Genomic DNA, 23,754 nt, shown 5'->3' with positions numbered 1-23,754 from the left:
AAGGGAGCTGAGCAGGACAGCGAGGGAGAGACCATCTGCCAGGGGGCAACGTTGAGGGCTGTAGTTAAGGGGGAACATGAGGAGGTATGGGAACGAATGGTATTTTCCTTTTTCGGTATCTGTGTCCAGGTGCAAGTAACCCTTTGGTCAGCTAGGGCTTATGGCTATTTTTTAAAATTTATTTATTTATTTGAGGGAGGGAGGCAGAGGGAGAGAATCTTCAAGCAGACTTCAAGTGGTCTGGCTCCTGCCCCCTCCAACACATTTCTTTTGTCTTTTTTTTTTTTTTTTAAGATTTTACTTATTTATTTGAGAGAGAACACAAGCAGGGGAAGGGGCAGAGGGACAAGCAGACTCCCCCCTGAGTGGGGAGCTGATGCCCAGGATCCTGAGACCATGACCCTTAACCAACTGAGCCACCCAGGCGTTCCTCATTTCTTTTGTCTTTAGCTGGAGGTGGTATTTCAGGTGGTGGTTTGGGCCATTTCAGGGAGTTAACTCAGTTTTCCTGGGTGTCTCCCATGTGTACAGGAGGTATACATGTTATTAAATTTCTGTTTGTTTTTCTCCTGTTAATCTTTTTAATATATGGGGGTCTCAAGCAAGAATCTAGAAGGGTAGAGGAAAAATTATTTTTCTTCTAAGACCAAAACAAACAAATGGTGTAAATGCCCCAATTAACCACCCACTACTTAGTTGCAGGGAGGACAGGATAGTACTAAGGCTGTGCCAGTGCCTTTACTAGCCACCTCTCGTCCTTCATTCTAGCAACTCCTGCCATCCCAATGCCCCTTGAAGTCTCCCTGGACTGATCTGAGATAAACACTCAGTGTTCTTACTTGCAAGCAATCGAAACTGATTACCCCATGTAGAAAGAGGACTTGTTGAAATGATAGGAGGTGCCCACAGAATCAGCAGGAAACGAAAGACCCTGATTAGGAAATGGGCAGGTACCAAAGGGCTCCAGGGGCTGGGTGCAATGGCCCTGAAATGATCGTGACCCTCCCTTCAACTTTACCTTTCCTTCAAAGTTGTGGGTAGGAACTCACCCTGTCTGTCTCCAGTGTGGGAGGTGAGGCATAGGCAGTACCCTTCTTTCTGATACATCTGCATGCAAGGGGGTTTCCCCAAAAAAGGTAAGAGAGATGGTTACTGGACTGCTCCTCAGAATTCAAGCACCCTACATATGGCCTCTCCCCATTCAGTCTCAATGCCAAGCTGCAGCAAGGGTTTCCAAATTGAAGACTAAACCTGATGATTAGAGAGGAGAAGACAGCTGGTCAGAAATGGTGCTGAGGGATGGGGCACCTGGGTGGCTCAGTCGGTTAAGCATCTGCCTTTGGCTCAGGTCATGATCTCGCAGTCCTGGGATCGAGCCCTGCCATCAGGCTGTGTGCTCCCCCTCACTCTCCCTCTGTGCTCTCTCTGGCTCTTGCTCTCTCTCTCTCTCTCAAATAAATAAATAAAATCTTAAAAAAAGAAATGGTGCTGAGGGTAATATGGAGGAAAGAGACTTCCTACTGGCCAGTGGGTGCAAGCAAGGAGTGAACATTTGTTAAGCACCTATTATATACCAGACACTAATTAGGCATCTTACATGCTTATCTCCTTTAATCTTCTCACCATCCTTGAAAAGTCGGTATGATTATGTTTGTAAGAAAGAAAATAGAAGGGCAAGGCAACCTATCTGAGCTCTTACAACTTGTTTAAGTGGTAAGGCCCTTCAAGATCCTTCTGGCTGGACTAAGAATCATTTGACCTGAGACAGATTAACAGGGAAAAAATCAAATTTCATTTCATATTTAGCGGGAGTCCACACAGACATGTAAATTCCAAAGACAGTCAAGCGAAATGAGATATATATGTCTTTCTGAACTGAGGAGAAGGGGTAGGAGTCTAGGAATGAAATTCACAGGAAGATGAAAAAGAGTACATATTTGGTAAACAAATGTTTGGGCCACTCAGAAACAGTGGGACATGGAGGACTTTGATCAAACAGGCCTTGCCAAGCTCCTCCCTGTCTACCATACCCAGTTCATATCATAATGTATCTACCTATGGTGACAGCTCTCTTCCTGGCAGATCCTCTATCTAAATTCATTTTAGGCAGTTGAGGGGAAGTAAAGAGCTTTTCCTGAATCTGCTGGGCCAGAAGTCAAGCCCAGTACATATGATGGGTGACAGAATGTGGGGAGGAGCCCAACTTTTCCTCTAGACTAAGCCAAATCCCAGTGCTTGGGGCAGGAGGAGTCTAGGCAGAGCCAGAGACATCAAGACCCTCTCAGATCCCTGAGCACCGTCAACTCTCAGAGGGCAGTAGACAGACTGGAATCCTCACTCAGTTCTTTTTAGTCAGCTGGGTTGACAATTCCCCAGGACAACTGTGGGCTGGAAGAGGCTTGTGTCACCAGCCAGCATTTGTCCAAATCCTAATGGGGCTTGGGGAATGCCCAAACCTAACTTAGGATGCTTGTCCTGCATCTCCAGGATAGCAGGAACCTAGCAGAGAAGCCCAGGTCTGAGCAAACAGCCCCCAGATGGCCTTCAGTGCCCAGGCAACCCACTTCTAGCTACTCACCCAAGCAGCAGCCTCTCCATCCCCGTAGAGAGCCCAAGGCTGATGGTATAGAATCCCACAAGAGACAGCTATGGAGAGAATGGGGGAGGGCTTGAGTGCCTCCCAAGTGGAGCAGATCAACCCCAGATCATTTCATAGAAGGCTGCTTTAGGACTGCTCACAACCTAAATCTGAGCAGGTGTACTTCAAGGAGTGGTCACTGGGTGTCACCTTTGCTTCCTAGGTATGTGCCCTCATCTGTGAGCTACTGCTGGGGCATGGTGGAAAGAGAAATTCCTTCTTTGAAACTCAGTTTACAGGCCTGACACCTTTTGTGTCTTCTATGAACCCCACAATGTCTTTACCCTTTTTATCCCCTGTCCCTCCGGGCTGACCTGGATGGCACCATCCATCATGGAGTTGCTCCCTGGCCCCTCTCTCCTTGCTAGCTTGGAGCAGATACCAGCAGCTGAAGAAGATCACATGGCAAGATTGGCCTTGCTGTTGGTTCGTGATCACAGACCATGAACAGGCACACATTGCTGGTGAGCCATCTCTCCACAGGGATCCAAGTCTCACTCTTCTATTCCTTTAGACAATGACTTCATATTGTCAACCCTCCCACATCCCTCTTGCACTCTGTCTTCCTTCCAAAAGAAAAAGAAACAAGTACTGACTTCCTCATCCTTTCACCATGAAATCTCTATACTTGCCAGTGTTCGTACACACCCTCTCTTCTTCCACTTCTGCTCTGAATCCAACCCTCCCTCCCTCCCACCTTCTCAAGATCCTGGATCCTTTGCCTTTTTCTACCTTCTTCTGAATTACTATCTCAGTCTATCCTGCCAAATTCCCATCAGCAAACAATTGAGCTCATCTTAAATCTCTCTCTCTGCATACCAAGTGACTCTGGCTACCAGCCCCTGTCTCGGTTCCCTTTTAGCACTAAATTTCTCCTTTTGTCTCAACACCATCTGAAAAGATGTCTCTACTGACCATCTCCATTCACTCTTCTACCTGCTCAAATTTGCCTGATGCCCACCTTGCTCCAGAGAGTTGACTTCTCAAGGTCACTATGATCTCCATGTCCCCAAACGCAGTGGATGTCCATGTCTCCTTCTAACTCTCTCCCCAGGATGGTGCACAGCAGACAGACCACTCTCTCTCCTCTTGGGTTCCATAGCCCCACCCTCTTCTGATTTCTCAGATTTCTCCTCCTTGGTGTGTCTGTTCTCTACCATCTGATTCTAAATACTACAATTTCTTTAACCTTGATTATGAAAAGTTTCTCTCTTCCATTTTACCTCATGCTTCTAGGTTATCACACCCATTCCTGCTGATTTATATATTTATCACCTTTTATGCAATGATGCCCAAATTTGTATCTTTGGTCCAGTCCTTTCTATTTGGCATCTCTGTTTGCAGGTTTCACTGGTATTGAAAACTTAACATGTCCAGAATGGAATTCCCAATTTTCACCTCTCCCAAAACACCTGTCCTCCTTCCTCCAGGCTTCTCCAGCCCTGAAGCTGGTACCACTGTCCACCACACTGCTCAAGCCCCAAAGCGGGGAAGCATCACTATTTCCTCACTGCTCACATCCATCCCGTTAGCAAATCATATTGATTCTCAGATTCACTTCAGATCACTTCTCCTCATCTTGTGTACCACCCACACTCATGAGGGCCACCATCATCTCTCTACTAAAGCCATACACAATATTTCTAACTAATCTTCCCATTGGCACACTCTTCAATCTATTCTTGACATAGCAACAGCAGTGATAGAAAAGTTCTGTATCTTAATCTGGATACATATATGTAAAACTTTGATGAGGTGTGTTCACATTTGTACACTTTACTGTAGGATAAACCTCAACCAGAAAAATAAAAAATGAACAAGATGTCAATCCCCCAGTTAAAACCCTTCAGTGGCTTCACACGGTCTTCGGAATAAAATCAACCCTGCAGGACTTGGCCCCAGCCTTTTCCTCCAACATCATTGCCTACTGTACTTATCCCTTGCTTGCCAGAACCCAGCTGCCATGACTTTCATTAATTTTCTCTAACAGGCTAAAGCTTTCCTGCCTGCCTCAGGACCTTTGCTCAGGCTGTTCCCTCAGCCCAGAATCCTTCGCTATGCTCAGCACCTTTCTTCCTTCACATCACCTACCTAGGCTTACCCAGACCACCACGTCTAAAATATATCAGCCCATTTATTCTTCCTCCTTCTACATTACTGTATTTTTATAATGCTACTATTGTATTTTTATAATGCTACAATGTTTTTCCACACTTGGGACCAGCTTCCACATTTGACAGACCCTCATTACACCCATGCTATTACGCTAAGTGCTACATAGATAACCAACAACATGAGTCTTCTGTTCAAAGAACGACAAAAAAAATCCTTTTTTATTGTTGTTGTTCTTTTAAATCTAAGTAGATGTGCTTAAAAAAAAAAAAATCATCAGTTCATTCCAGTGCAGCAGTCTCCACCCTGGGGCTGAAGATGGGAGAGATGAGAGATCATGAGTACACGGTGTGATGGGTTGCATTATGTCCTCCAAAAAGACAATAGGTAAGTTCAAACGGGAGAAGCATGCCTCAGAAAAATTTTAAAGCCATAAACAACAAGCATAACAAAATGCCTTATTTATTTTTTTACAAATTAAGTCAGAGGCTAAAAACACAGGATCCAGAGACCAGGTGTGTAGCACCAAGACTCCTGTTGCAACAGGTATCTATCAGATACCTTGCCTTCCAACTCAGTCCTCTGACCCATCTGATTATTTTTGACAAGTGCAATCATTTCAACAACAGAGCCATTCAGAACACTTCATTTATACAAAAGCTCTTCCAAGAGGATCTCTGCTTAACTGCTCCAAGGATCTCTCTGCTGGTGACAGCTCTTCTGTGGTTGTAGAAGGACAGTCTGACTGCCTCCAGGCTAACCCGTTCCAGCAGCCAATCCTCCAGAGAGCCCAGTGCATCCAAGATCCAGGAGCATCCACTGAAGTCTGGGTGAGTCTGGGAAAGAAATGGCACAAGGGTAAAACAGTGAAGTGAAGGCTTGTTAAAAAGTAAGCAATTTATGGTCTAACCCAGCACCCATGCCTTCCATGGATTGGTGCACACGTGGAGGTACAATGGTAGGAATGTGATGAAAGAAATTAGGCCATTGTACCTATCAACTGTCTGAGGAAGATCGGGGAGGGGGATTGTGTAGCTGGTGAGAAAAATCACCCTTATCTGTGGAATACAGACTAACTCTGGTCACTTAAATTTCGTGCCTCGATTTTCCCCAACAGAAGTGGAGTTAACACCCAACACCTTTGGAAGATGGAAAATATAATTTTAGAGTAGACATGCACACTCTATATTTCACATTAATGAGTTGTTTTTTTTTTTAAACACTTCTCAGTTTGCAGCCTTACATCCTTGCACCAACATGATCTCTAGCCACTCTGGGAAAACTCACTCTTCCTCGGATGTGTCCCTATTGTTTCCGGTCTCCACACCACTGTCGCTCTGTCACCCCTACCTACCATGTCCACACCCAACCCCACCTTTCAAATCCTATCCACCCTTGAAAGCTCTTCTCCAGGTGCCCCCTCTAGCTTATATGTGTTCCACACAACCTCCCACTGAGGACCAGGGCTCTTTGCGTTCTCAGAACCTGTATCACACGCCGCCTTATATCATTAACAACCTTGTCTAAAGTTAGAGAGGCAGCTGGACTAGTCAGAAGAACGCTGCCCTGAGAATCGCCCACCCAGGGCTCTAACCTTAGCTCTGTGCGGGTATGAGATGTCACGTAAGCAAGTAATGGTCTCACACTGGACCTCCGTTTCTCTTTTGTAAAAGGAAAGTCTTGAAGCAGGAATTGAAAAGTTCCTCCTGGTTCTAATAATTTAGGAGTATTTCCTCAATGCCCCCATCTTACAGGACTGGGAGCCCCTTTGTGATAGAGACCACATTGTTTTCATCTGAGCTTCCCCAGCAGACCTGGCTTGCACGGAGACACTCACTACGTTTATCCAGCCAGCATCTTGTTTTATCCTCACAGCACCACGAGGGGCTTGCCCAAGGCACAGCCCTGACCCTTGGGACGCTTGCAGAAGCAGAGTGGCCTGCCAGACCCATTCAGTAAAAGGACAGGACTAATGATTAGAGGGTGAAGCGTAGTCCAAGTACTCCTACAGAGAGCCCTTCCAGAAAATGCAGTGGAGGTTCTCAACTGGGGGCAATGTCTCTGGGCATTTTCAGGTGGGAGGGAGGCTGCTACTGGCATCCATGGGACAGAGGCCAGAGATGCTGTCCCGTATCCCACAATGCTCAGGACAGCCCCCCAACAAAGAATTAAGCAGTCCCAAATGTCAATAGTGCTGTGGTTGAGAAACCCTGCTCTAGATCACATACCTTCCTTCCTTTCTCCTATCTTTCCTTAATCCCATTTCCCCATTCTTCTCACAGGATAAACAACAGATTCCAAATGATACCACTGGAATACAGGGGGTTTGGATACAATCACACATGAACACTCAGCCTTGCTTCATTGTCATGAAGAAAATCCAAAATCAAGCCTTAGTCCATCTGTCGTAAAATCTCCTTATTCTGTTCCCCATAGCTTCTTTTGAAGGGGAAGACTTTTCTGAGTTTGTTCTCTGCAATTTTACGCTATGGGGTAAGGCTGGGTGGGCAGGAGGAAGGAATGAAAGCCCACCCTAAATTTTAGGTACATTCTAAGTACAGAGCACTATTTAGTGAAAACCTGACATATGTCATTCTTCAAAGAATAAGATGAGACTAGGTGGTGAATCCCCTCTCTATAAGAGGGCATTTAAGAATCAATTTATAGATTGCCTGTCAACAGATACGAGACACTGGGAGCTCAGGTGTTCAGAGTTGCTACCAACAGGAAGCAAGCCAAGCGGGAAAAGATAGCAACCATTAGCAGTTCCAGTTTATAGAAGCTGTGTGCACACAACTTTTCAGGAACTTGAGGTGTGAAGAAGCGCTCCCGTATGAGAAAAAGCCGCAGTCGAAAAAACACACTCAGGGCCTCTAAAATGATAACCTGTCTCGGCCATTCTAAGTCTCCACAAAGAGAGCCCCAACTCACTTGCTTCACGATTTTCCCCATGTAACTAAAATAGGCCTCCTTCTTCTTCCTCCTCTTCTGCCTCAAGGCTGAGTTGGCCTGCTCATATTTCTCTTTGGCTGGGATATAAAGTGTAGTCCTCTTCTTAGGGAATCTCGGGCCATGTAAGCAAATGTAGTACATGTGGAAGCCTTAATCCTTACACTTCTAGATTATAGCAGCGGCTGTAGGCAAGCAACCAACCCCCACCCCCACCCCCCGGAAGAGGTTTTATAGGGAGAGCTGGAAGGCACTCTTTCCTAATAAAATCAGTGATTAGTGATTGCACCTGCCAGAGATGAATACTCTCAGAATACTTAAGAAATATTAGGTGTAGAGTCTAAAACAGGCTTACAGTACATTCCAGAAAGGGGCTTGAGGTGGGAAACTCAAAATATTAAGCTTTCCTCTGCTCTAGCCCATGCGATAGTGAAGATGACCACTTTGATGTAATGGCTATTAATTTACCAGGCAACACTGATCTCCAAAGCTATTCCTTTTACGTGTTGGAGTAACTCCAGGTGTTCTTATTATAGTGGGCTCTTGGCCGCAAAAATTTCAATTCAAAAAGACTGGGAGTGGAATCTGGGAAGCCGAAGTTTTTGCTAAAGCAGCCCTGGTAAATCTAAGGACCAGCCAGATTTAGGATTCACTGGTCTAAAAAACCTTCCTGAAGCAACTGCACAGGACCAGGGGTTGGGGTGAAAGGAGCAGCTCTGCACGGATGTGCTCTGGGTATTTGCATTTGCACCCGGAGGACGGCCTGGTGTATGCCACAGCAATTAGGAATTCAGGTGACAAAGCAGGAATAGGGAAGCCAGGAAGTCACCGTACCTTCAAGAGTGAAGGTTGAGAAACTGTAGATAGAGAGGCCGTGAACTCCCTGCAATTAGTATTATCAGCTCAGCTACAAGGAAGTGACCAGCCTGACACGAATCAACAGATAAGAGAACACCAGAGAGCCAGGGTGTCAAAGGAAGAAAAGAACCAGATGACAAGAGACTCCTTCCTTTCTCAGTGATGAGCCGCACTGAAGCCCAGGTGCCGGGGACTGGTGGGTTCTGATAGGACTGTCAGCTCCCAGCTATTGAGCCTGATGTCCCAGTCCCCACACGAAGCGCTGGACATACTTTATTGCATGTAATTCTCATGGCAACATTAGGAGGTAGGATATTAGTATTACTCTCACTTTACAGAAGAAACTGAGCCTCAGAGGGCTCGAGGGACTTGCCCAGATGGCAGAACCAGCCCCTGAGCCTCTGCTTCTAATCCCATGCTCTACCATCTTCCAAACCCAAATACCAGAGCCCCCCCATCCTTCCCGTTACACGGGTGCACTCTGCACAGCTGCTGCATGTATTTATTCATTGATGGAGCACTTGGAATGTAGCCTGTCCATAGTGCAGGCTCAATTCCCCTGAATAATTCTTTGCTAACAACAACAGAGCTCCACTGAACACTTCTGTGAAAGGAGAAAGCGGTTCCCTATCACCCACCTGGCTGTCAAAGCATGTCCCCACCCACCGCTTCAACTCCTACTCTCTTTTTACTGGCTTCATCTCTCACCTCTCTAGTTAAAAAGGCAATGTATGCACAGAGCATATTTTATATGATGAAATGAACTGGAAGTTTTTTTGTTTTGTTTTTGTTTTTAAAGATTTTATTTATTAGAGAGAGTGTGTGGACACAAGCAGGGGGAGGGGGCAGAAGGAGAAGCAGGCTTCCTGCTGAGCAGGGAGCCCAACGTGGGACTTGATCCCAGGACCCTGGGATCATGACCTGAGCTGAAGGCAGATGCTTAATCGACTGAGCCACCCAGGCGCCCCTGAACTGGAAGTTTTAATGCAACAAAGTAAATATAAACTGGCAGAAATCATTGTCTCGGTGGGATGGCGCTCTTCACTGGTCCGAGCCAATGGGGAACCAAACCAACACTATAACATCCAGAAGATGCTTGAGAGCACAGGCGAAGGGTGAGAACAGAGGTGGTGTTGCCGTGGGAGTATAGCACAGAAGGCTTGGGCAGATGGCACTCACTCATGCAAAAATTTTGGGCGCCTGGGTGGCTCAGTTGGTTGAGTATCTGCCTTTGGCTCAGGTTATGATCCCGGGGTCCTGGGATGGAGTCCCGCATCGGGCTCCTTGCTCAGTGGGGAGTCTGCTTCTCCCTCTGCCCCCGCCTCTGCTCGTGCACACCCGCACACGCTCTCTCTCTCAAATAAATGAAATCTTAAAAAAAAATAGCAAATTTTGATCCCCTACTAGGTGCAAGGCCCATGGCTATGCATGGAAATGGCAATAAATTACTGAGAAGAATCATGAAACTGACATAGGAGAAAGTCATGGGGTAATCAGAAGACTCACCAGCATCTATTAGAAATCTGAGTCAGCTAAAAAGGACATGCAATAAATTGCCTGTTAATAAGTTCCCTATCCTGAAGATAAAAGAAGCAGTTACACTAATAGCAATGCTAACTTGTATTTATCGAAGGCTCAGTACTTGCCTTGAATTATACAAAGCACTATATAGACATCTCGTTTCATGGTTTTAATACTCAGAGATAGATGTTATCATCTCTTTAAGAGAGATGAGGAGGGGCGCCTGGGTGGCTCAATAGGTTAAGCAGGTGCCTTTGGCTCAGGTCATGATTCCAGGGTCCTGGGATCCAGCTCCGAATCGGGCTCCCTGCTCAGTGGAGAGCCTGCTTCTCCCTCTGCTCCCTCCACCCCCCCACCCCCCACCAATCCCACTCATGCTTGCACACACTCTCTCAAATAAGTAAATAAAATCTTTTTTAAAAAGAGAGAGAGATGAGGAAACCAGGGCTTATAAAGATAAACTAATTTGTTCAAGGTTACACAGGTAGTAAGTTGCAAAGCTAGGAACTGAACCCTGATGTGTCTGACACCAAAATTCCCGTCATTATTTCTCAAGTTAGGCCTCCTGCCCACCTGCAGCAGAGTCTCCTGAGCTGCTTATTAAAATGAAGATCCAGGGCACCTGGGTGGCTCAGTCATTGAGCGTCTGCCTTCGACTCAGGTCATGATCCCAAGGTCCTGGGATCGAGCCCCGCATCGGGTTCCCTGCTCAGCGGAAAGCCTGCTTCTCCCTCTCCCACTCCCCCTGCTTGTGTTCCCTCTCTCGTTGTGTCTCTCTCTGTCAAATAAATAAATAAAATCTTTAAAAATAAAATAAAATGAAGATCCCCAACCCCTGTCCTATACCTCGGTACAGGTATCTAAAGCTTGGGTGCCACTATACACCATTGCCTCCTGAGTCTGGGGAAAATGCTGCTCTGATTGGAACCCTACTCAGTTACAGGAGAGTTAGAAAGGGTAGGGACACTAGGAGAAAGTGATTGTGATGTGGCTAAGCACAGACAGACCTTAAACACTGAGAAAGCAGACTTTACAGAGATTAACATAATAGTGTTGGAAATCTATGGATAGAAACTCTAAGAGGGAAGTCTACTCAAGAAAATTAGAAGGCTGTTCCTTAACCGGCCATGACCTTGGCCTCCCTCCTTGATTATAATTCACTTCAACCTGGTCCTATCTTGGTGGAATATCAGCTCCAAAGGACAAACAAGGCTCATAAATAGGGATAATGAGTAACAAGAGCAAAAGACGGGACAATTGGAATTCAGGGCATGGAGTGAGTCTGGGCAGTGACTTGAGGAGTAAGCCTGAGTTAAAGGGTGTTGGAGTTGCTTTTATGCAGAGATGTCTACATGGCATGGGGGAGGCCTAATGAGTCAAATGGCCGAGGTAGATCCAGGTATTGCAGCACATTGTAGAGGGGATTTGGACATTGGGTGGGATATTAGATTATATGGCCTCTGAGGTCTCCTAGGTTTTGTGGATTCTACTTTCCCCCTGTATCATTTTTTTAGGGGTCAGGTTGGCAGAATTTGAATAGAAGTATTGCTCAGATTGTTTCTACCTCTGGATAGTCTGCAGAATTAATCCCGTTGAATGGAAAGAGTCAGAGGTTCACACGGTGCATTTTAACATCATTGTATTTTGTGATCTTAATTCTAGGAGATGAATACTGCTACAGCTCACCTGTTGAGAAACTCTGGGTGGATCGCAGGAGGAGAGAGGATCTGGGGGGCAGATTAGAAGATGTCACCTTGGGAATGATGTCACACTCTTCCTGTGTGTCAGCTCTGTAGCTACTAATTGAATATTAATGGTGGATGATATTAGTACTGACTACTTGCTATTTTGTCAGATGGAGGGAAGAAAGGAATCCAAGTTTTTCCCAGCCCCAGCAATATCTTATTTAACCTCTCTGCCAAGCTTTTAGAGGAGGAGAAAAAAGTACAGAGGAAAGAAGGACATCCAGCCCCCTCCATTCAGAAATACAGGTAGGGAGACTAGGGTTAGAGAAGATCTAGGGTGCTGCCCTCCCTTGCTTCTCTATCATCCCCCCCATCTTGTCTCACAAATGAACATCCCCATTGGGTAGTGGAGACTACCCACCATTCAAATCAGAAGCTTTAAGTTCTGGTCCTAGCTCTACCAGTGCCTCGCTCTGACCTAGTTGAGGGTAGCTGCTCTTCTCGGCTCTCAACCAGGGGGTATGCATTTGATTATAGAACCATTAAGACTCCTTAGAATCTCGCTATTCAAAGTATGGTCTGCAGGGGCGCCTGGCTGGCTCCGTTAGTAGAGCATGTGACTCCATATCCGAGTTGTGAGTTCAAGCCCCACATTGGGCATAGAGATTACTTAAATAAAATAATAATAATAATAATAATAATAATAATAATAATAAAAGGTCTGGTCTGCAAACCAGCAGCAGTGGCCCTTGGGGGTCTTGTCAAAATGCAGATTTTGATTCAGTAGGTTGGAGGTGGGACCTGAGGCTCTGCATTTCTAACAAAATCCCATGTGATTCTTATACACTTTAAACTTTGATACATCCTGCCTTAAGACACCATCCATCCATGAATCCATTGTGGATGTGCCTTGTTGTTCTCCCTCTCGTGGGTTTCTAAAACACCCCCAAGTTTTCTAGCTCTAGGACTACTTCCAATGGCCAGAATAGCTTGAGAGTTAGTGATTTTCTGGCTTGGGGCTTAGAGAAATGCCACATGTTCCTTGAAATATAATACTACACCTACACACATCCATTTACTAATAAATAAGCTCACTAATTAATTCACCTACTCGATTCAGGAAATACCTAAGGGGCAGCAGGCGCAGCTTGAGGGCTGGAGATAAAAGGATGAGGAGGGCATGGCCTCCATCTGGGAGACGTTAGGGACAGGCCTGGACAGCCAACTCAGTGTGATAAGCACTTCTGTAATTAGTCAAGAGGATACACTGAGATGAAATGTTTATAGTCAGAAGCTATGTTGTCACAGGCAGGAAAAGTTCTGGAGGCTGTCCCAGGCTACGTCCTCCCTTACCATTGACGCAATCTTTCCTGTGGCCATATATATGTGGTTCCTCTGCCCACATTGGGGAGTGTGCTGTTGGGACAGTCCCTGTCTGATGATTCACAGGATACCCATAACGATGGTTTTCTTAAATTCTTCCCCATTCCCCAGTGATTTGAACCAGTGGTGTGACACTGCCCTTAGCTGAGGATCCATAGACAGGGGTAGAGGGGCAGAGGGGTCCATGTGTAAACTGTTTTGTGTGTGTGCTTAATACATTTGTCTTGGGAGAGGAAGTCCACGTGTTTTCATCAAAGGACAATGAGACCTAAGCACTGGGAACCAGTCTCTTGTTACTGTCCACCTGCTACCCTAAGACTCAGGCAGTGGCAGCCCCCTTTCCTTCTCTTCTCCCCCATCTCCTCCCTCTCTTCAGCTGATATATCCCAACTTCCTCTGTGCTTAGGTTGATTATGTTAAAAGGAGCTCTGTCTGCAGTATCAGCCATGCCAAAGAGCTAAGATCCTTGTGCCCAACTCAACACTGTCATAGGTAAGCACAGCTGGGCCACGGGGACAGCAGGGGAGGAAACCCCTAGAACCCAGAACCAGGTCTTTAGCAATTGGCCAGCTGATCCTTTGTCTTTAATAGCTAACTATAGGTGAGAAGATGAACTTTTTAAGTCATTTTCTGGGCTTTCAGGGTGGTGTATGGCAGTGAACTAGGCTATGAAGTTTCCCTTTCCTTTGTCCTGTGAGATGTCTCCAGAGTGAAAGGTGGGGGTGGGGGAGTGGGGAAGGGAAGGCCACAGGTGGGCAAGTCATCAGTGACACCAGGAAGGCAACTGCTGGGTCTGCTTTTATTTTAAAGCTCTTAGGCTTCAGAAATCACAGAGAGCATATATATTGCCTTTGGTGTACTATTCATAGTTCAAATCCAGTCTTTGGCATGAAAGGGGAGGAAGCGTATTTTGGATCATACCTAAGGCAGAGAGTTCCACGTCATTTATACATGGAGCTGAGTGCATCATGAAGTTATTCTGCAACGTAAATTTGCCTTTTTCTACTTCTGCTCCAGAATAACTCGGGCTTATAAAATAAATGTATAAAATACCCTTCGAATAGACTATGTTTTTCCTGCGGCCTTCTTGCTTCTGTCTTGCAGGACTTGTGCTGAAGTGAGCTGTCTTCCTGGTTGCTGGGCACCTGGTAAAGATAGGGAGGGTAGGGCAGCCCAGAAGCATTCTGGGAGAGGAGAATGGGAGCAAATATTTGCTTTGGAAAATTCAGAGCTGATTTTCACAAATAACCCAGAGCAGATTTTCTTTAGCAGCTGTCAACTGCAGAGAGGTTTTTGGAACAACAGCTTTTGTTTATGTGAACATACAGTGCTCCAGCTTGGCCCCAGGAAAGAAGTGAACACAGCCCCAAGACCTACTTCCAGGGGCAGGAGATGAGAATGAGATAAACACTGCACAAAGACTGATTTTTAATGCAGAAAGTCTATCAAGGGAGGGGGTAGATTTACAACCTCACATTGCACAACTCAGATTCACAGACCATTCCATATTCATCTATTAAGCAAGTGTTTATTAAGAGATTCACACTCGAGGCACTGAGCTAGTGCTATTGGGTGCCAGAGTTACACCCAAGAACAGAACAGACACAGCCTCCAGCCCTCACGCCCTCTCTCTCATGAGAGGTGGACAATAGGCTCAAGTGCATTCAATGCTGCAACGGGAATGACACTTTCAGGGTGCTGTTGGGGGCACTGAGGAGGGACAGCCAACCCTGACTTAGGAAGTCATGGAAGCCTTCTTGGAGGACGTGATGTTGAGGCAGAGCTACCGGGAGTTAGCTAGGCCACAGGGGTGAGGAGTGGGACAACAGGGAAGGGAATTTCAGGCAGAGAACAAATTGTACACTCCCTGGGGCATATTTGACAACTAAGGTAAGCAATAAATTATTTAAATTATAAAAATATATTTAAAGGATCAATTATTTAAGTTATTTTTTTGTGGAAACGTTGCCAAAGGCAAGGGAAGCAAGGACAAAAATGAGCTATTGGGACTTCATCAAGATAAAAAGCTTTTGCACAGCAAAGGAAACAGTCAACAAAACCAAAAGACAACTGACAGAATGGGAGAAGATATTTGCAAATGACATATCAGATAAAGAGCTAGTATCCAAAATCTATGAAGAACTTATTCAACTCAACATCCAAAGAACAAATAATCCAATCAAGAAATGGGAAGAAGACATAAACAGACACTTCTGCAAAGAAGACATCCAAATGGCCAACAGACACATGAAAAAGTGCTCAACATCACTCAGCATCAGGGAAATCCAAATCAAAACCTCAATGAGATATCACCTCACACCAGTTAGAATGGCTAAAATTAACAAGTCAGGAAGCGACAGATGTTGGCGAGAATGCGGAGAAAGGGGAACCCTCCTACACTGTTGGTGGGAATGCCAGCTGGTGCAACCACTCTGGAAAACAGTACGGAGGTTCCTCAAAAAGTTGAAAATAGAGCTACCCTATCACCCAGCAATTGCACTACTATTTACCCCAAAGATACAAAAGTAGGGATCTGAAAGGGTACGTGCACCCCGATGTTTATAGCAGCAATGTCCACAATAGCCAAACTATAGAAAGAGCTTAGATGTCCATCGACAGATGAATGGCTAAAGAAGAGGTGGTATATATATATACAATGGAATATTATGCAGCCATCAAAAAAATGAAATCTTACCATTTGCAATGATGTGGATGGAACTGGAGGGTATTATGCTGAGTGAAATAAGTCAATCAGAGAAAGACAATTATACCTATCTCACTGATATGTGGAATTTGAGAAACAAGACAGAGGATCATTGGGGAAGGGAGGAAAAAATGAAACAAGACGAAACCAGAGAGGGAGCAAACCATAAGAGACTCTTAATCTCGGGAAACAAACTGAGGGTTGCTGGAGTGGAGGGGGTGGGAGGGATGGGGTGGCTGGGTGATGGACACTGGGAAGGGTGTGTGCTATGGTGAGAGCCGTGAATTGTGTAAGACTGATGAATCACAGACCTATACCTCTGAAACAAATAATACATTATATGCTAATTTAAAAAATAAAAAATTAAATTAAAAAATTATTTTTCGTGTTTAGAATTGTCTGTTCAGTGTTTATAACCTCCTAGCATATCTATGGCAAGCAGAGTTTACAGATAGTCCATACCAGAGTTTTCAAAGTGTGTGCTGATTTTTCAGTTGTGGAGTATCTGCAAACGTCTGATGTGACTTTCACTTCTAAGTGTTATTTGATTCCTTGAAAATAAACATTTTTTTTTAAGATTTTATTTATTCATTTATTTGAGAGAGTGAGAGAGAGAGAGCACATGAGAGGGGGGAAGGTCAGAGGGAGAAGCAGACTCCCTGCCGAGCAGGGAGCCCGATGTGGGACTTGATCCCGGTACTCCAGGATCATGACCTGAGCCGAAGGCAGTCGCTTAACCAACTGAGCCACCCAGGCGCCCGAAAATAAACATTTTTATGTTAGGACAGTTTTAGACTATTATTTGATTTTTAACTTTATGTTTTGAAATCATTTCAAACTTATAGAAGAGTTGCAAGAACTTTTCTATAAAAGCTCCCATATATTCTCTATATTCACCAATCACTGACATCTTCCTACATCTGCTTTATTCACTTATATCGCTCTACATATATATATATATGCATATATATACATGCCACATGTATTATTATTCTTTTTCTTTGCCAGTTTGAGACATTATACTCTTTACCCCTAAATACTTTAGAACCTATCTCCTGAGAATAATGACATTCTCTTACAGAACCCCAGTACAATGATTGAGTTCAGGAAAACTAATAGCGATGCTATGCTATTTAATTTATAGTCTGTATTCAAGTTTCACTGATTGTCCCAATAATGTCCTTTACATTTTTCCTTTTTTAAAAATTTTATTTTATTTAAATTCAATTAATTAACATATATTATCAGTTTGGAGGTAGAGTTCAGTGATTCATCAGTTGTATATAATACCCAGTGCTCATTACATCACGTGCCCTCCTTAATGCCCATCACCCAGTTACCCCAACCCTCCCCCCCTCCCCTCCAGCAACCCTCAGTTTGTTTCCTATAGTTAAGAATCCTTTACATTTTTCTGGTTAAAGACCCAGTCCGGGTCACATACTGCCTTTAGTTGTGGCATCTTTAGGGCCTTTTTTTTTTTTTTTTAAAGATTTATTTATTTATTTATTTGTGAGAGAGAGAATGAGAGAGAGCACATGAGAGGGGGGAGGGTCAGAGGGAGAAGCAGACTCCCTGCCGAGCAGGGAGCCCGATGCGGGACTCTATCCAGGGACTCGATCCAGGGACTCCGGGATCATGACCTGAGCCGAAGGCAGTCGCTCAACCAACTGAGCCACCCAGGCGCCCCTCTTTAGGGCCTTTTAACCTGAACCAGCCCCTCAGCCTTCCTTTGCTTTCAAGCCATTGATATTTTTCAAGAGAAAAGATTGTTTTTTTGTAGGATGTCCCTTAATGTGAGTTTATGTGATGTTTCTTCATGATCAGATTCAGTGGATGCATTTTTAGCAGGTAAGGGATGTTCTATCTTTCTAAGGATGTTCTATCTCTCTAAGGTAAGGGATGTTCTACCTTTCTAACTTTCATCACATCACTCATGATGTCAGTGTGTCTCATTATTGGTGATTTTAACTTTTATTTTCGTTTTTAGTATATTTTAAACTGTAACACAAACATACACATCCAAATGTGTTTATATGTAAATGTTATCACAAAGGAGATTAATAGCAAGCTAACCTGCTCTATATTACCTTGTTTGAATGCAGATTGTAGTGTTTTGTTTCTCCTGTCATCTGCATATATCGGAACATCTTGTAAATGTGTCATTGATTAATAAGACTGTAGTTGTGCTCTGCCTTTAAAAAAGCTGGGTATAAAACTCTACAAGTAACAAATTACTACTTAGCCACATAAATCAGAATTTTCCTGATGCTGTACAACCAAAACAATGTTCAAAAGTAAATTGGAATCCCGAAGCTGATTTAAGGTGATGGTGAACCCCAACAGACAGATATGGATTCTTCAAAAGAGCTTCACTGGTCTCATGCCTGATTTTATATTAATTTGGGCTTATAAATTTATAAAATGCCCTTTGCTTATTTTGTGTATATGTGCTATACGTTAGGCTCCTATACAAGACATTGATAAAAAACAAAACAAGAATTTCTTTGCTTTGGCCATTTGAAAACCCCAGCTACATCCCATTGTAGATCCTACCCACTGTAGAATGAATTTTGCTCTAACAACCCAGGGCTCAGAGAATACACATGCATCCATTTCCAATGGGTCATTGAGTGGAGTCCCTGGTTGTTCCAAATTGCACAAAATTTACGATTTCTTTCTTACAGTTTTGAAATTCAGTTCTACTTACTTTAAAACATACCAATACAAACATTTTAGGAACGTACCATATTATGCAATTACTGACCAACCCAAGCAAAAGACAGTCCTACCTTGGAAAGTGTCTAGCCTAGATGTCTTATTCCACAAATGAGGATGCTGAGATCCAGAGAGGGGTCTTCTGAAGAAGGAGAGCTGCTAATGGTAGACAGAAACCCAGAGCCTGTGCCAGGGATTGGGGTGGCTTTCTTATGGCAGAGGTGCTCCCTGGGGAGGTGATCAACCTGCCCTCCCCTCTCTCCTGGCTAGTGTGGGTTGTTGGCAGCCGAAGCAAGCCTTGAGCAGGGTCCTTCTATCTGGTTTACTCATCTCAAATTCAGCCATAGAGCTAGAGCCCAGCCAGGTCCTTGGGAGCCTCTAGATTTCCTAGAAGATGGTCTTAACCAAAACACAAGGCTGAAGAGAGGCAGCTGCCTTAGAAAGTCATTTGTAATATATTTTCATCGGGAAAATGTAGTAAGTTCCAAAAGAATTTTCCAAGGTCAACCAATGTATCCATAAATTGGAGACCACTTAGGACTCATCCCGCCCCATTGAACCAGTGCAGATTTCATGTCTACATGTGCAAGGCAGTACGATAGTTACTTCGTGGGTGCCAACTGGGATATGAAGAAATTTAGGACATGGCCCCATGCTCAAGAAGCCTACAATAATCCTAGGGAGGTGACACATACATATATTAAAAATTTATTAATAATATAAGGTAATGTTTGATGGCATGCTCAGATGAGTGCAACAGAAAGACGGACCACGGAACATTGGAGAAGGAAAGCATTCCGGCATGCGGCTTCTAAGTCCAGTGACCTAGATGAAACTGCAGCTTCCTCATTTGCTAGCGGTGTGGCAAGTTAACCTGAATTTCCTAAGGCTCTTAGAAACACTCTGGGCATTTTAAGTGTCCCCCAAGTGTTAGCTATTATTACTCTCTCTCAGTCTGTGAGCGAACCATCATTTCAAGTATGGAGAGGACGTGAACAGAGGAGCAGGAGTGGGCTTCGCGGCAAGGTGATAGAATCATATGGAATTATCCTCGCAAAAAGCTCTGCGAGCTACTTCTGTAACTCAGCTTGCAGCCATCAAGCACCACGGAGCAGGCAATTCTGGAAACCTGATTCCACCCACCCTCCTATGTCCGCGCTCCTCCGTACCGCCTCCCTGAGATCCCAGCGCCCGTCCCCAGGGGGCGCTGCCGCCCCGCCGACCTGGCCCGGGCCGGCGCGCGCCCCCGCCGCCCGCCCCGCGCGTGCGCGCCGCCCAGGTGAGGAGGCGGCTGCCTGCTCCGCGACGGGGGCGGGCTGCTCAGTCGGCGGGGCGGGGCGGGGCGGGGCGGGGCGGAGCTGGAGAGGCCCAGCCGGGACGGGGCGGGGCCGGGGCCAGACCAAGGCCAGAGGCGGGACCAGCCGCCGCCGTCTCCGTCTCGGTGTCCCGTCCCCCCCAGCTCCGGGTAGCCGCCGCGGGAAAGCGGAAACTGCCGGGTACGCCGTGCCGGCCGACAGCGCGCCGAAGAGCAGCGAGGCGGCCTCCGTCCGGCCCAGACCCGCCGAGCGGCGCCCCCGCACACCCCGCAGCTCCGCGCCGCGGCCCCGCCCCGGCCCCGCCCGAGCTCGCCGCGCGCGCCCCCTCCCCCCCGCCGGCCCCCGCAGCCCGAGCGCGCCCACCTGAGCCCGTCTGCGCCCACCTGAGCCCGCACGCCGGCGCCATGGCGGAGCAGGAGAGCTTGGAGTTCGGCAAGGCGGACTTCGTACTGATGGACAGCGTCTCCATGCCCGAGTTCATGACCAACCTTCGGCTCAGGTGAGGGCGGAGTGGCGGTGCGCCCGGGCGGGAGCCTGCGCTTTCCCGAGAGGGGGCGCCCTTGCGGTGCGGCGGGATTGGGGGTGTCAGGGGCCCGCCGAGCTCGAGGGTTGGAGTGCGGCCGGATGGTAGTGTCCGGGGGCCCGCCGGAGCTCCGTGGTTGCGCCTTCCCGAGGGAGGACGCCCCGGGGTGCGGCTGCCTGGGAGGGTAAGGGGCGTGCCGAGCCCCAGGGCTGCGCCCTCGGGAGACGGGTGTCCTGGGTGCTGTCCGGACGCGGGGGGGGGGGGGGGGGTGCGAGGGTTGTGCGGGCTGGAGGCAGCGCTTGGGGCAGGGCCAGCTAGCTCGCTGCCCCAGGTAAGTGATGTGGGCGGGCCGGATGACCTAATGGAAACAAAAGTAAAGGAAAACGCAAACTTCAGGGAGAGTTGTGTGGCGGCCACAAAGGCCCTGGGAAGACGGGAGGGTTGTTTTGTAGAGAGATTCGGGTCTCATCCTGGTTTCGCACTTGGGTTTTCTTTTTCTCCAATTTTTTTTTTCCTGGCGTGGTTCCATCATGTCATTCAGGATGCTATGGAGTAGTGATCCCTGAGCTTGTCTGTTCCAGGACACTGGCTATTTTTTTAGTTACTTTCTAAACGTAATTAGACACGTTTCCAGACATCGAAGAGACTGCTCTGCTTGCCAGTGCCAAGATAAACTGTCTGAATTTGACAAGGCGTTCATGGTTTCAGTTTTTTTCAAGGAGTTATGGATGGAGTCCTTGTGCTACTGACATCCTTGAAAATGTAGTCACAACTCAACGCCCCGAAATGGGCTTCCAAGACGAATTTATTTTAGAAACTCTACATGTGATTATTTCACTCCTGATAGAGTATATGTAAACAGAACTTTAGTTTTGACTTTTTTTTTGGTTAAACATTACAGTAAATGGAGTTTCAAAATAACGGAGTTTGGAGGCATGGGGTGGTTCCTGGAAGTTCTAGCCCAGTTTCTTGTAAGGTTTATAGCGAAATATCACTCCATAAGCTTATAAAGTGAAGATCATGATCTAGGTTTGAGTGCTTAACTAACTCTGCTTCTCAGTAATAATTACCTCTGTTCGTTTTAACTTAAGAATTTTTTTTTAAGATTTTATTTATTTTTTTGACAGAGAGAGACAAGAGAGAGGGAACACAAGCAGCGGGAGTGGGAGAGGGAGAAGCAGGCTTCCTGCCGAGCAGGGAGCCTGAGGCGGGGCTCAATCCCAGGACTCTGGGAGACAGGCAGACGCTCAACGACTGAGCCACCCAGGCGCCCCTAAATTAAGAATTTAAAGAAAGTTTTTAATCTTTGGAATTGCAAACCCCATAGGGTCTTCTGCTCTTCTCCAGGCTTCACTATGTCCCAGAGTATGGAGCAGGGGTGCAGTTCTGAGTTCTACATCTGCCTACTACAAGCTGACCTCGAACCAGTCTGTGTGTCTATTTGTAAAATAGTGAGGATCTTCAAGATTTTTCAGCACTTACGTTCTTTTCTGCTTTTACATATTATTGGTCCCAAAGTCTCTAAGTGTGAGGTTTGAATCTTAAACATTATTAAAGTGAGCCTAACTTAACCTTGCAGTTTAGTTCTACATTGTGCAAGGTAATTTAGGAGGTAAGGTGGGAGGATCCCAAGAACTATGAGATGTATCCTTATCTCTCAAAGAGGTGACAGTGCTAATCAAGACAGGGAGAAAGGTGGAAATTCCTCTTGATTTAAATAGTAAATCAAGAAAACAATAGAAGAGTTAAGCTTTGTAGAGCTTAGGTGATTTGTTGCCAAGAAATTGTACACGCTAATTGTTCTGGAGTTCAGAAGAGGGAGAGGTGCTTTAGGCTAGCTCATAAACACGAGGAGAGAGGTTCAGATGAGTTGCAAAGGATGGGTAGGGTTTGTCTAGGTGGAGAACATTCCAAGTGGATGCAGTGGCATGCGCAGAGGAGTGGAGGCATGAAAGCTGATTCTGTTTGGGTGGTAGTGAACATACTAAGTTGCTGGAGGGGAAGGAGTTGATGTTGAGGAGTTGTGGGAGGAATCACCAGCTCATTAGCACGACCCTTGGCTAATGCCCAGGTTTCTGGGGCTACCTTCACACCCAGTCAGTGAGTCAGTCAAGATCCTGGCCGTTCAGACATGCGCATGTATCTGTGTGTGTACTTGACGACCCTGAGAATTGGCTGCAATTCTCAATGTACATCTTTCAGTGATTGTTCATGGTTTACTTATAAGCTGGGAGTAGTAGGTTCCCAGTAGCCGTAAGCACAGTCTCAGCAGAGTGTAGCAGCAATACCCTTGCCCTCTTTAGTTGTTAAATCCTGATTACCCAGGTAGAAAGCAGTCCTCTCTCTGATAGTTTGGATTTCCTATTGCCCTGTTATCCCTCCAGACTGTTTTAGTGTTTAGCTGGATGAGCTTCCTGGATCACGCTGTTGCGACCCTTGAAACATTTGTTTCACTTTGCAAAAGGTGACTAGAAACACCGCAGGTCCCACCCAGCGCTCTGGATGTTGAAGTGTTTTTATCTCCTGGAACATGGGTGGTTGGGCCAGGCGCGTGTAATTTATGGTTGTATATGGGCAGAATTTGCGTGTTTCATCTCTCGGTGGATGTGTGTGCATGAGCCCGATCATTCGCGATCATTCGTGCCTTCCCCAGGTTGTGGCTCCTTCTCTCACTTCTGTCAGGAAGGTCCTGTCTTCTGCTCTCTCCCCTCCCTCCCCCCCCCTCTTCTGCACGGCCCTCTTCATTTGTGGTCGGTGACATAGGTACTGAAGACAACACTGGTTTCAGGGGTCTGTGCCATCCAAACCCAATTGTAATTTTCCTGATACCAGCTCCCAGCGTAACACTGGGCACATAATACATTCCTTGGAACAACGCTTTTTGTAGAGCAAGAAGAAAAAGAGGGAAAAAGTTGTATCTTTAAAGCTTTTATGATGTTCATTTAGAATTATCTTTTTACTTTGCTACTCTGCTGGCCTCCTTTTCCCCTCTTGGAGCTAACACTTGATTTTTAGACATTTGCTACAATTGATGTAACTTTCCTCATACTATTATTATTTTCAAAAATTGATGTAGGTGTGTGTCTGTACCTGTGAGTCTGGATGAGGCAAGATTTAAGGGGTGATGTGGATTAGTGTGAGTTAGTATTATCTGTGAAAGAGTTACACTTCTCTTTCTTACCCTTATATGAAAAACTGCTAGTATTTTGAAGGCTGCTTTCTTTCTCTCCTAGAAGTCCCTTGCTGGGGGAGATCTGTTCTATTTAATTCTTTTTCCTTTTTTGGTGGGGGTGCTGGTGGTTATGGTGGTGGTGGTGGTGGTGGTGGTGGTGGTGGTGGTGGTGGTGGTG

At 45.9% G+C, this 23,754-nt stretch overlaps 1 protein-coding gene and 1 long non-coding RNA gene across 2 annotated transcripts in view; one reads left to right on the top strand and one right to left on the bottom strand.

Moving 5' to 3' along the window:
* Positions 1–5,183: 5,183 nt before the first annotated feature.
* LOC118025336 lies at positions 5,184–20,363 on the bottom strand. The gene is made up of 2 exons (XR_004683278.1): positions 20,265–20,363; positions 5,184–5,586 (listed from the first exon to the last, which is right to left on the bottom strand). It is a non-coding gene; the product is annotated as an uncharacterized LOC118025336 (long non-coding RNA).
* MYO1D (myosin ID) overlaps positions 20,198–23,754 on the top strand; it is a 358,238-nt gene continuing 354,681 nt past the window's right edge. Inside the window, exon 1 of the mRNA XM_035027808.1 lies at positions 20,198–20,380. Coding sequence (XP_034883699.1) covers positions 20,286–20,380 — 95 coding nt within the window. The 5' untranslated portion in view covers positions 20,198–20,285. The remainder of the gene's footprint in view (positions 20,381–23,754) is intronic.

This window comes from Mirounga leonina, unplaced genomic scaffold (genome assembly GCF_011800145.1).
Source record: "Mirounga leonina isolate KUSES-001 unplaced genomic scaffold, KU_Mleo_1.0 Mir_200, whole genome shotgun sequence".
Taxonomy (NCBI): Eukaryota; Metazoa; Chordata; class Mammalia; order Carnivora; family Phocidae; genus Mirounga; species Mirounga leonina.
This window is presented reverse-complemented; position numbering and strand designations above follow the sequence as displayed.